Source organism: Asterias rubens, chromosome 20 (genome assembly GCF_902459465.1).
Source record: "Asterias rubens chromosome 20, eAstRub1.3, whole genome shotgun sequence".
Lineage (NCBI taxonomy): Eukaryota > Metazoa > Echinodermata > Asteroidea > Forcipulatida > Asteriidae > Asterias > Asterias rubens.
In genome coordinates, this window is record NC_047081.1 from 5,334,181 (window position 1) to 5,347,152 (window position 12,972).

The following is a 12,972-nucleotide window of genomic DNA, read 5'->3' on the forward strand; positions in this document are numbered from 1 at the left end:
GCATTGGTAATCACGTGTAATCTTCTTTGTAAAATCAAAAACCAGCAGGGAGGAATGGCGCAATTTGATATTGTCGGGACTATAACGAGTGCATGAGGATCAAGCCAAAAACCGGTATTTATGTAACCTAAATGTTTAGACTGTTGGTTTGTTATATTAAGCATCGTTTTTTGGCGTTATCCTTAAATTCGTCAGCATTTTCACAAAGTAGCACACACTGCTATTATACCAGCAAACAACAGCAATCAGAGAAAAAAAAGCCTCTGAAGTTGTACACTTTTTAGAGACCTGTTTTCCTTCAAAACTTCAAAGTATTTCTAAATGTAGATACTTGATGAATTGAACTTAAAAATAAATCTTATTGTGACTCATTTGCATGATTAATTATGAAACTAAACTCGAGAGAAGTTCTGTGCTACTTTGTGAAATCCAAAAAGTGCGCAATATGTTTTTTTACACTTCAACACCTCATGTTGTGTTACTTTATGACCTTTCATTAAAGACTGCGTTCCCACTGGATCCACAATTGTGAGATCATGACCCAGCAAAAGGATTGTCGTAGACGTGAAGTCGTTGTCGCGTTCCCTCTTGAGTATGATCGAGAGTTGATCCACCTTTTGGAAATGGAAGTGTTATAAAAGTTCACCATCGAAAGTTAATTCTAATGTGTGCAGCTCGCATGTGCAACATACATGTACCCATGACGACCACTCAAGCTCTGCATGATGCTACATGTAGCTCCATCGCCAGCCACCTTTTTGTTGTCATAAACATAACAGAAACTTAATATCAAGTATACTTGATATATTCAATGAAAGATGTCGCCCAAAAAAACATGCGTAAGTTTCCGAAGACGGACAGTTTGTGGCTTGCATACATGTATAAATACTGTGTTTCGGCTTGATCCTCTGCAATCGCCGTCCCTCTTCACTTGTTTTTGGTTTGACAACAAAGAAAATTTGCCGCTACTGTTTAGGCATGTTGCAGAGAACGCTACCGGGCTCCCGCCCATAGTGAGTCATGTTTTCTTTGCCACTGAATATAGGTCTGTTGAAGAAATCTATGTTGGCTGGAAGAGTAGCTTACATAATACACATGTCAAGTAACATGCTTTATTCAAAGTTTGCTGCAATTATTTTTGTTTTAATTCACAAGGAATCGGAATGAGAAATGTGTTTTGTTTTGTTCATTAAATATGCACTGCATCATCTAGTCTTAAAATTTTGTACCCATGTTGTGGACAATGCCACCGTCCCACAGTGCGTGTGTTTGGTGTGCATGGGGAAGGAGGATGATCAGGTCACGTGGTCGGCTGTGAAGCAAATGTTTGTGCATCGTTTTGATTATAAAAAAATAATTAAGATCCAAAAGTGGCCACTTCTTTCGTCTGTATTTTCTTTCTGTCACAAGGAATATAATGGACTACAAGTACAACGAACATTAGATAACTTGAATATATTCTTTGCTATTTTGCCGAGTATGTTGTGTAAACTATAACTTCTCCAAATTTTAAGACAAAAGCAGCTTCGTACTCGAAGCGTAGACGACAGGTGTTTCTTCTTAGGCTACAATTTGTTATGTTTCTCCTCCATGGCGGGTAAAAAAAAAAATTATGCGAGTGTCAATCCTACATGCCATTTTGGGCCCACCGGATGTTCGATCTCAAATTGCGGGGTCCTAATCGCCCTTTGTGTTTCTAGTAGACTTTGATGGCCCTTTTAAAGGCAGTGGACACTATTGGTAATTACTCAAAATAATTATCATCATAAAACCTTTCTTGAGTCAAGCAAGGGGGAGAGGTTGATAGTATAAAACGTTGTGAGAAACAGCTCCCTCTAAAGTGACATAGATTTCAAGAAAGAAGTAATTTTCCAGCAATTTGACCAATCAAGCATCTGAAAGCACACAACTTCGTGTGACAATGGTGTTTTTTCTTTCATATCACACAACTTCGACAACCGACCGAGCTCAAATTTTCTCAGGTTTGTTATTTTATGCATATGTTGAGATACATGTACACCAACAGTGAAGACTAGTCTTTGACAATTACCAATAGTGTCCACTATCTTTAATCCACAAGGGCGCTCAGATCATGTTTCAGTCATGTAAAGCAATGCAATTATACATACATGTACTTACATGTATCCAAACTTACAAAAGTAAACTTTCTAATAATACCAAACTTTTTGGATCTGTCTTTATAGGCTGGTAAAGCGTGGTTGGAACGGATGGATGAAAAGCACAAGGCACGCAAAGAGGCTGTACATAAAGCATGTATGGAACACTTCAACATCTCTTTGAAATCAGAAAGGTCACTTGCAGCAAATCCCAGTAAGCTTCGTCCCTTGATAGTAAACGATGACCATCATTTCATCTACAGTATTGTCTACAAAGTGGGATCTTCCAATTGGGAGAGAGTACTGGTTGAAGATCTTGGTGGATTCAAGAATGTTCCTAATCAGAAGTTATACAGTCACAAAGCATTACACTGGATAAGGAGGTACAATTCCACACAAATTGAAAGTCGTCTGAACAGTTACAAAATATTTATTTTTGTACGAAATCCACTAGCTCGGATTCTTTCTGCTTATAGAGATAAGTTTGTTGACCATCATAACAGTGTCTTCACAAGAATGGGACAAAATATTATTATGTTATATAGAGAACATAATCAAGTAACTTCTGGAAATGTGACTTTCACAGAGTTTGTTAAATACCTTGTTGATTCACCTGCCCATCGATCAAATCCACATTGGAAGCCAATCTTCAACCAGAATTTCCCATGTGAGATCAACTTTGACTTTATAGGAAAACTAGAGGAGGCTTCTGATGACATTCCTTATGTGTTAAAAAGTCTTCAAATTGACCATCTTGTAAAGTATAAACAAGGACAGCCCAAAAAGACACCCGAGAAAAATTTGTTGGCCATGTATTATTCACAGTTACCAAGAGAACTTTTACAAAAATTGTGTGCTATATATAAAGCAGACTTTGTTATTTTTGGTTATGACATTCCAGACAGTTTTTCATAATAGTGAATTGTATTGTCCTGCACAAAGCTCCAGAATGTCTTCTAGTGTGGTGTTTGTACTCCAGATTTGTGCATCATTCCACAGCTATGTTCATCTACATGTACATGTAGCGAGTTATTTTGAGGTAGTCTCAAACTGGGGATGCCCTAGCCAAAAAGAAAAAGCAGCAAAGACTCCTTCTTGCATTGGGGATTTGGCTTTGAGCTGTATCAAACATTGTAATGCGTCTACACATCCATGGATTACCAACAAATCATGCAAGGAAGTTTCTGAAACTCCTGCATGCTGCACTCAGTGCGATTTCCAGGCATATTTGTGTGAATAATTATGTTCTACTTTAAAAACATCTTTCAAACCATATATATGGGCAATTCCAAGCAAACATAGACATGACAGCAAAAACAATTTTTTACACCACTTTTTTCCACTTTGAAGTTATAGCTACATGTAACATATGAAATCAATTTATTTCTAGTTGTTGACAAGGAATGAACCCAATTTTGGCAAATAAGAACTCGGCTTATTCCCGTGTAGGTCTGAGTCACTCTCTCCCGCACCACAACCATTTTCTCACGCATTGGGGCCAGACCGGGATTTTTTTTTTTAAATAACGCACAATCTTCAGATTGCACACAGTTTTTCAGAATTATCAACTTAAACTGGCATTAAAACATAGCGCAAATTTTGTAAGATTGCGCACGCTTTTTGCTCTCTCAGAAGATTCAGTCGGCAATTAGGCAGAGCGCAAAACAAGTTTGTCTCAATTTCTTAGCAGATTTATTGAAGGTAGAAGTCGTGAGCGGAGGTTTTTTGACATCATTTAAGCCAGAAATTTATCTTTTTGGGGGAAATAATCTGACCCAATCGTACGTGCATTCTGAAAACACCTTTTTCTCAACAAATAATTTTATGCACAAAGAAAGTTTTTTTGGGGGTGGTCCCGGACCAAGATTTTTTTCTCCAGCGGTGATTCCGTTACCCAAGTAAAAAAAGCTGGCCTCTATATTTGGCATCTCTGAACACGTTGCCTTAGATCGGACAAATTGATCTATAAAAAGCGTTTATAACCGTTTGCGGTGAGGTGCATATGGTTGGAAAGATGTTATAAAAGTAGAATCAATGGTCCACGCAAATTTCCATTTTCTTTGCGAACTAATACGATTGGCCATTGATGGGAGTCAAAAATGGCTGACTGTGTAAGTCGACGAGGTAAAAGGAAAACCTTGCAATTTTGAGGCTATTTCTGTGGATCATTGTATTCTACTTTTACAACATTTTTTCTACCCATATGCATTTTATAACAAACGGTTACAAACTCTTTTCAAAGACCAACTCGACCGATCCAAGGCAACGTGTTCCTAAACTAGTGGTGTAAACCCGCCGAGGCCTGGTTCTTGATAATTTTACCAAGACAAAGTCAAGGTAAATTATCACGTTGCCTTAGATTGGGCAAGTTGTTCTTTGAAAAGCGTTTGAAACCATTTGTTATGAAATACAAATGGTTAGAATGATATTTTAAAAGTATAATGTAAAGATCCACATAAGAACACTCAAAATTGCATGGCTTTCCTTTTATGTCGCGAACTAACATGACTAATTTTCTTTGCGACGTAAAAGGAAGAAACTGTCCCTGAGATTGTCACATCCCACTTGTTCAGCTTGTATTGACTGACAAGTGGCCCATTGCAGGGAAAAGACCGATTATGGTGAAGTTCGTACAATTGGTTATTTGGCTAACAAACAATGTGTATGTACCTTGGTGCTTTGTCTAATTTTTGCTATTGTATATTTCATTCAATGGGCCGTATAAATAAAAACTAGCAATTACTTATCAAGCAAAAGGTCCAGCATTAGCAAAAGGTCGATAAGTAAAAGATCAGGCATGAGTGTTTGCTCAAATCTCTATAAATAACCTTTTACTTTTACACTAACTTTTTACTTGACTCGGATAAGTAAATGGTCGCACTAGTAAATAAAAGCAATGACTTCTATTTTAAGTAAATGCTTGTTGGATTACCTTTAACTTATAGACATATAAATAAAAAGCAATGACTTCTATTTTAAGTAAATGCTTGTTGGATTACCTTTAACTTATAGACATATAAATAATAATAACAACTTTTACTAATAACCTGTAGCAATGACTTCTATTTTAAGTAAATGCTTGTTGGATTACCTTTAACTTATAGACATATAAATAATAATAACAACTTTTACTAATAACCTGTAGCAATGACTTCTATTTTAAGTAAATGCTTGTTGGATTACCTTTAACTTATAGACATATAAATAATAATAACAACTTTTACTAATAACCTGTAGCAATGACTTCTATTTTAAGTAAATGCTTGTTGGATTACCTTTAACTTATAGACATATAAATAATAATAACAACTTTTACTAATAACCTGTAGCAATGACTTATATTTTTACAAGCTACTGCATGAGGAGCTTGGGCTTTTACTTAACCACCAGTGTTGCGCATATGGCACTGTACCGGGTCAGTAATAAAGGGCTATTTTTCCTTTAGCCTAATGATCAATTTATAGTGTTACTTTTAAATCTGGTGTGTACTTTAATTGCTCTAAAAGTACCAATCTTTGGAGCTCTGGCACGGAGAGGGTGGCTGTTTCCTCGTGTGACACTCATTTAAATAATGGGTCATGTATTAGACTTCTGAGGATTCTACTCTGTTTTAATACCAATCTGAAATTATGAAGACAATCAAAAGACTGTTAAACGGCTGTCTGTCTTCATTGGAATTATGGGAGCACCCGAAAACCTGACGTTGAGGGCTCTCGATTAACAAAATAAGGGGGGCATGTTTTATTCCTGTCACACTCATCATAGCCACTGCCGCCATCAAAAACTTGACTAAGTGGAAACGGCACCCTGTATTTCAGATAATTGCTATTGATCTATGAGTCCATGCCCGCTATTGTTATACTCCTGAATACCCCGCTAGTGTGCTTTTCTCTTACCATTTACTAATCTGTTCAAGTAAAAGGTGTTTAGTCCAGTAAAAGGTTATTTATAGAGATTTTAGCAAATGCTCATGCCTGATCTTTTACTTTAATCAACCTTTTGCCAATGTTGGACCTTTTATCTTGTAAAACTACAAGTAAATGCTACAGGACAATAGTAAAAGGTCGGTTTTATTTACATCTCAATAAGAAGAGTCCCTCAACATGTAGTTCGACCATTTACTAGCCAAAAAGTCTTACTGTTACTCATGAGGATTTAAGTAGAAGGCTAGTAAAAGCTAATGATAGTTTTTACTTACACATGTATATTTTACCTGTAATACAAATGTAATTATGATTCATAATTAACAAACATATTTTTAAAAGAACAATTCATTGTGAGCGTCTTAAGTAATGTAGCAGGCAGTGTTAACACTGCAAGGCACATACTACATTCAAGTCTGCATGTCTCAAAAAAGCTTGAAGAACGCACAGTCAATGTTAAAATACATCAGGCCGAACCAAGAAACAGGTTTTTATTGTCACAATTAGAAATTGTAGGCCTACATGTACCTTGCTTTATTTGTTTAGAATTCTTAGGCCGTATTCTTAGGCCTTATAGTAAGCATTTACATGTTACTAGTTCTTTCTTAGCGAGTTGCATCATATTCACGAGTGCTACATGTACGTGGGGTGTTTTCGGCTTCATAGCGTTTTCTTAAGCCCTTTTTCAACATTCCTGGCCAACATTTCCTGGCGTATTGAGCTTTACGCCAAGGACAACCACTTTGAATATGTTCTACAATCCTTGCAAAAATTTCTCAAACATTGCGAAATTTTGGAGAAGGTACCAACATATTTTGTATCTATTTTTAATAAATTCTCCTTGATTTGTGTTAGTTCATTTCATCATTATATATTTGTTTATGTATTTATTTACTTCATTGACTTAATTTACTTTGTTTATTTATTTATTTTAGTTCAGGGGTAACCAACTACATTTTGTACTCTCATTGCATGTTTGAGTCATGTGAAAGCTTGCGAAATCTCTGAATGTCATCCCATTTGTGATGAACCACTTTGATAGTTCTGAGGACCTTTCCTACATGTACACAGTTGATTTTCCGCGAAAATCTGGCCTTTCTCTTCAGCGTTACATTATCTGAAAATTTGTTGTTAAGCACCGACGAATTCAATGCAACAAGGTCAACTAACTTCACTATCTCAGTAGGCGAGAAATTTGCCTTCCGGTGATTCCCCTTCGCCTCCTCCTTGCGTTTTGGGACAACGGTCTTTCTCCTGGATCTCCATGTTTGCAGGGTGACAAATATCTTGTAAGTGACGTCAGTCAGTCCAGTCACTGTATAAATACTTATTCTGGACAATGAGATCACGCTCCAGTGAATTACATAACAAATCCATGACTGTTCAGCTCAAGCGCGTTCCCGCTTAAGAAGGCGTTACGAAAGGTATAGTAAGTAACGCGGTAGTAAAGCGATAAGAATGCTTCACGAATAACACTTGAGGGCTTTACTAAAGTCTTACTTAAGTCTTACTAAGAGCCAGGTAAGTGACCAGTTTACGAGGGCTTTGTGAATACAGCCCCTGTATCCTTCAATCAAAATGACAAAGATCTAATTTTATTTTATATGAAACAAATAATGAATGATTTTCATCTGCAATAGTGAGAACATTTTCATTCGGCTCCGCCTCGCTGAATAGAACACTCCATCTTTCACCTCATGAAAATATTCGCACCATTGCACTCCATAACCATTCATTATGCATAAATACCTAAGACAGTTTATCCATTCTGATTAGTCGAGAGGGCATCACGAGGGGTTGTTTTTTGACCGAAAAGGTATTTATGAATGTGAATCAAAGTGTGTTGAATCGGTTTTCAACTAGTGGTTTAAACCCGCCTAGGCCTGGTTCTTGATAATTTACCTCGACTTCGTCTCGGTAAAATTATTAAGTCCAGGCCTCTGCGCAGGTTTAAACCACTAGTTGAAAACCTCTTCACCACATATTGATTCCCTAATTAATATGTCATAAATTTATTTAGTCTTTGTATTTTTTTTTATAGAGAAATGTTGTAGTTTGTTGTATTGTTTACTGTAGGCCTATACGGTAAAATTAAGTTTATTGTAAATTTGATGTACATGTAAAGGCAGAAACAAATTTCTAATTAAAAATAGAATGGAATTAAGCATAACAAGTTGATGTTGTGGATTTTTCAAATTTAGAGCGCCAACTACAATTTGTTTGTGTGTCTGGGGACAAACCAGCTCTTTTTGGCTGTCAGTGCTAGAAGCATTCAAGGTGGATTGGAACAGTATCTTTAAGGTGGAGACAACAGTAGCTCCCACCGCAAAAACAGTGAAAGACTTTTTGCTAAAACACAAGGAAGTGTTTGCAGAGTGTGGAAACCCAATCAAGGATTTCACTTTCTTCTGTGAGAATTCCAGAAGTACACATGTAACCAAATCAATGTTCTACAAGGCACAGCCTGTTCTATTGCATTGAGAGACAAGGTTGAACAAGAACTTAAAGCCATTATACACTTTCGGAACAGAAAAAAGAAAGAAAAAAAAGATTTACAAATAACTTGCAGGGTTTACAGAGGGAAATGGTAAAAGACCTCTCTTGAAATATTATTCCATGAAATGCTTTACTTTTCGAGAAAACATTAAAACAATTACCAATTCTCGACATCGAGAATTACGGATTATAGTAAACACATGTCATGACATGGCGAATTGTGCAGAAACAAGGGTGGGTTTTCCCAGGTTTTTTTCTCCCGACTCCGATGACCGATTGAGCCTAACTTTTCACAGGTTTGTTATTTTATATATAAGTTGTGATACACGTAGTGTGGGCCTTTGGACAAGACTGTTTACCGAAAGTGTCCAACGAAATACAAGATAATTGTGTATTATCTAAGGTACATGTAGAGCACAGTAATTGGGCTTCTCCCAAAGTAGTCATAATAAAAATACTGTAACGGCGCTCCACACTCCAAAAATTGAAATGCCACTACATATAGTTGTCTTAAAGGGAAAGTACAGGTTTGGTAATTACTCAAAACAAATATTAACTTAAAAACTGACTTGGTAACGAGCATTGGAGAGCTGTTGAAAGTGAGAAACGGCGACCTCTGATGTAGCATAGATTTTGAAATGGAGTTAATTTCTCACTTAAATAATAAAAGACTTCTAGCTGTTAATGGCTGGCATCCATGCTTGATGTATGGATCATGGACTCGGGAAGACGAGTAGGGTGGATGCCCAGCTTGATTTTGAATTTTAAGGTCAAAAGGTTAACGAGGTAAAAAATCAATATTTTCAAAATAATGACACTCATTTGATAGGTCTATCCATAAAATGTATTTTTAACTTTATGTTGATACTACAAGCATGTAATTAACGTATAAACTTTGACCTTGTACACAAATGTATAGCAAAACAAAATGTAAAAATGTGATAATCTTGAAAAGGGTAAGTCTACATCACTCTACTTACCTGTAGAGCAAATTACTACAATTGCATATTCCCTATGCGCCGCTAGGTAACACTAAGACTTTTTTACAACAAGTGCAACAGCGCCCTCCATCGCCCAGTGCACACCGGCGCGAACGCCATGCGCAATCGCCCTCTTTCTCTCTTAGCTCCGAACAGGTGACACGTAAATTTTTTAGGCTCCCTAGAAAATTGTTACTTTCCGTTAAACCGAGTCTCTTTGAGATATAAAATACATTGTGTATATTTCATTATTGTTACCTTGATAAAGACGTGTTTGTAGAGTGTGTGTGTCGTCTTTATTAATTTTCTTAGTTGATAAAATGAGTTCTAGAAAGGCAGGGAGGGGTCGCACTGTCGCTACCGGGGATACTTCCCTTTCCCCGGGACAGCTCGACTCCTCGGGGGGCTACGCCGTTGACGATCCGTCGTCGGCGCAGTCCTCCCAACCTTCACAGCCCCTGCGTGCTGCGTCGGTCGTGGATCCCGCTGACTTCGGGGGGAACATTTCCTGTTCCCCCTCGTCGGTCAGCGTCCAGGGGTCCAACCTGTCCAAGGGTAAACGCCCGGGCACAAGCAAGAAAACAAAAATTCTGAGGCCACCCCATCCCTTTCTTCCCGAGGGAAAAAGGCCAAAAAGGGGAAAAGAACACGGCGCTCTTCGAGCTCCAGTGATTCCTCCCACAGGGGCAAACGTCACCGCGGTGACTCGCTTTCACGGGCCGATTTCATGGAGGCCTTTCAAGCGTTGACCGCCACCCTGGCGGGCAGGTTGGAGCAGGGCCATGGCCCAGTGGCTCCGCCCGTTTTGCCGGCCCGTCATGGCGTGTCAGCCCCGCCGGGTTTCCCGGCCCGGGGCGACGCACCGGTCCCGTTCGACCACCAGTGGGTGGCCTCTGGTAGCTGTATCCCTCATACCGTGAGCAGGGCCCCGGAGTCTCCGCCGCACCACCGCTCAGTACCGGTGCCGACGCAGACTCGTGTCCCAGCGGTATCCCTGGCCCCTGTGGGGCCACCTGTGACCGCCAGGACTATAACATCCCTGTCGGGGATCAGTTTGCACCCGGCTTCAGAATTTTCTGATTCGGGTTCTTCTGTGGGCCATGATAAAAGTACTGGGCACTGGGGATGACTCGTCCCCGGAAGAGGACCAGTTGTCCGCTATGCAGCGGTTGTCAATTCGTGAGACTGAGTTGCGGCTCGTTCAGCGGGACATGATCCGAGCGCTGAACCTGCCGGCCGTGGCCGACCCCCCTCCTTCTGAACGACAGTCTTTCAAGAAGAGGTCGGGTCCAGCTCCATCGGCCCAGAATACATTTCCGACGCAGGGAAATGGCGGGCGCATGCTTCACGCACCGAAGCTCACTATCGTTTTCCCCAAGGGGATTTCGATAAGTATTTTGCAACGCCCGTTCTCCCAGATTCGGCATCGGATAAACTCACTGCCGACCGGGGGGCTACTTCCTCCAAACGTCCCTTCGCCGATAAGGCCCGTGGGAAATTGGAAGAAGTGGCTAAGAAGTTGGACTCAGCCTCCCGTTTTGGGATGCGGTCCACTTCTTTCTTGTTACTCCTTTCCGAGTATTTGGCCTTGGGCGCTGACGGCGACTCGGCGGTTCCCGCCAATCTCGTGGTCGCTGCCCTGCACTGCCTTGATGATGGCTTGAGGACCATCCTGGACCAGTTCTCACGTATTTCTGCCCTGGCTACGTCTTCCCTGTAGGGCGAACGTGTTGGACGCACTGTTCCTTCCTTCAGTGGGAGCGCGCAAGCGTCTTGACGCCTTGCCGCTCACAGGTCCCGACCTTTTTGCGGGCCAGTTCCAAGAATCCATGGAAGCTGAGGCCAAGCGCATAAAGGCGGTGGATAAGATTAATTTGAAGAAACCGGCTGCGCCCAAGGCCAAGGCAAAGAAGCAAGCCTCCTATACCATACCACGGCGTCAACCTCAGCGGCCCGCCCGTGGTGGGTTTCGCGGCAGGGCCGACACTCAATCTAGTGTCCGAGCCGCGCCGACCCAGATGGGACACCAGCGCCCTTAAGCGGGGCGGGGTTTTCACGCGCCAAACCCCCGATTCCCGGGGGCATGGCGCAAGTGACTCGCTTGCCTCAAGGCGGCCTCCCACCGACGGACCCGTGGGGGGCCGCCTTCAGAAATTTCTGGGGTCCTGGGGACAGGTTGTCTCCGACCGGTGGGTCCTCGAGACACTCGAGTACGGCTACGCGCTCGAGTTCACGGGGACCCCCCCGTCGGACATGATAATTCGGCCCACGCCGATTCCTTCCGACATGGGAAAGCGGTTGCTCTCGAGGGGGAGATTTCCTCCCTCCTCCAGAAACGAGCAATTTACGCCGCTCCCATGCAAGGGGCGCGGACGGGTTTCATGTCCACCTTCTTCCTGGTTCCCAAGAAGGAGGTGGGCGAGTGGCGCCCCATCTTAAACCTGAAACCCCTCAACAGATTCATACGTCCGCAGCACTTCCGTATGGAGACGATGCGGACCATTCTCGAATCTATCGTCACACCCGCCTGGGGGGCGAGCTTGGACCTGAGGGACGCGTACCTCCACGTGCCCATCAGGCCCGAGGATCACAAATTCCTACGCTTTATGTACAACAGCGTCATGTACGAGTTTGCGACCCTGCCCTTCGGGTTGTCCACTTCGCCCTGAGTGTTCACCCGGGTAGTGAGGACAATCGGGGCTGCTCTACGGAGGCGCGGGGTCATGATATTCATGTACCTCGACGACTGGCTGGTAGTGGGGCCATCGCGGGCGGCGACGGATGCGGCACTCAGGCTCACCTGGCGCCTCACTTCCGATCTCGGGTTCCTAGTGAACGCCGAAAAGTCGCACCCGATACCCTCGCAGAACCCTACCTTCCTCGGAGCGGCTCTCGATCTCCGCCCACCGAGGGGACTAGCCCGCCCTACGGAGGACCGCGTACTGAATCTTCTTCAGTGCGTGTCCCTCTTTCTCCCAGCGGCTGTGGCTCCGGCAAGGGCTTGGCTCGGGCTCCTTGGCCTTATGGCCAGCATGGTGGACTTGGTGGATTTTTGGATGCGGCCAATTCAGCTCCATCTGCTGTCTTTTTACCGCCCTCGACACCACCCTATCCACCTGCCGGTACCCACTACTCCCTGGCTGAGCCCGCACTTGCGGTGGTGGCTGGACGAGGCCCATCTCACTCAGGGGCGCGTGTTCCGCCCATTGTCACCGATGCGTCACAGCAGGGCTGGGGGGCGACCCTCCACCCGCGCCAGATCGCGGGACAGTGGGGCCCGGAACACCGCTCGTCCCACATCAATGTCTTAGAGTTGATGGCGGTCTTCAATGCCCTTCGGCATTTTCAGACTGCAGTGTCGAGACGTGCGGTGCTCGTGCGGTGCGACAATACCACGGTCGTGGCTTATGTCAACCGCCAAGGAGGCACCCGGTCGGCGCAGTTGTGCGCCCTGAC

General features: G+C 42.5%; 1 protein-coding gene across 1 annotated transcript; it reads left to right on the forward strand.

Annotated features, from left to right (window-relative positions):
• The first annotated feature begins 818 nt into the window (after window positions 1-818).
• LOC117303975 (carbohydrate sulfotransferase 11-like) lies at window positions 819-4,272 on the forward strand. The gene is made up of 2 exons (XM_033788444.1): window positions 819-839; window positions 2,205-4,272. The coding sequence occupies exons 1-2, from the start codon at window positions 819-821 to the stop codon at window positions 3,030-3,032; spliced, it is 849 nt and encodes a 282-aa protein (XP_033644335.1). The 3' UTR covers window positions 3,033-4,272.
• The last annotated feature ends 8,700 nt before the right edge of the window (window positions 4,273-12,972 follow it).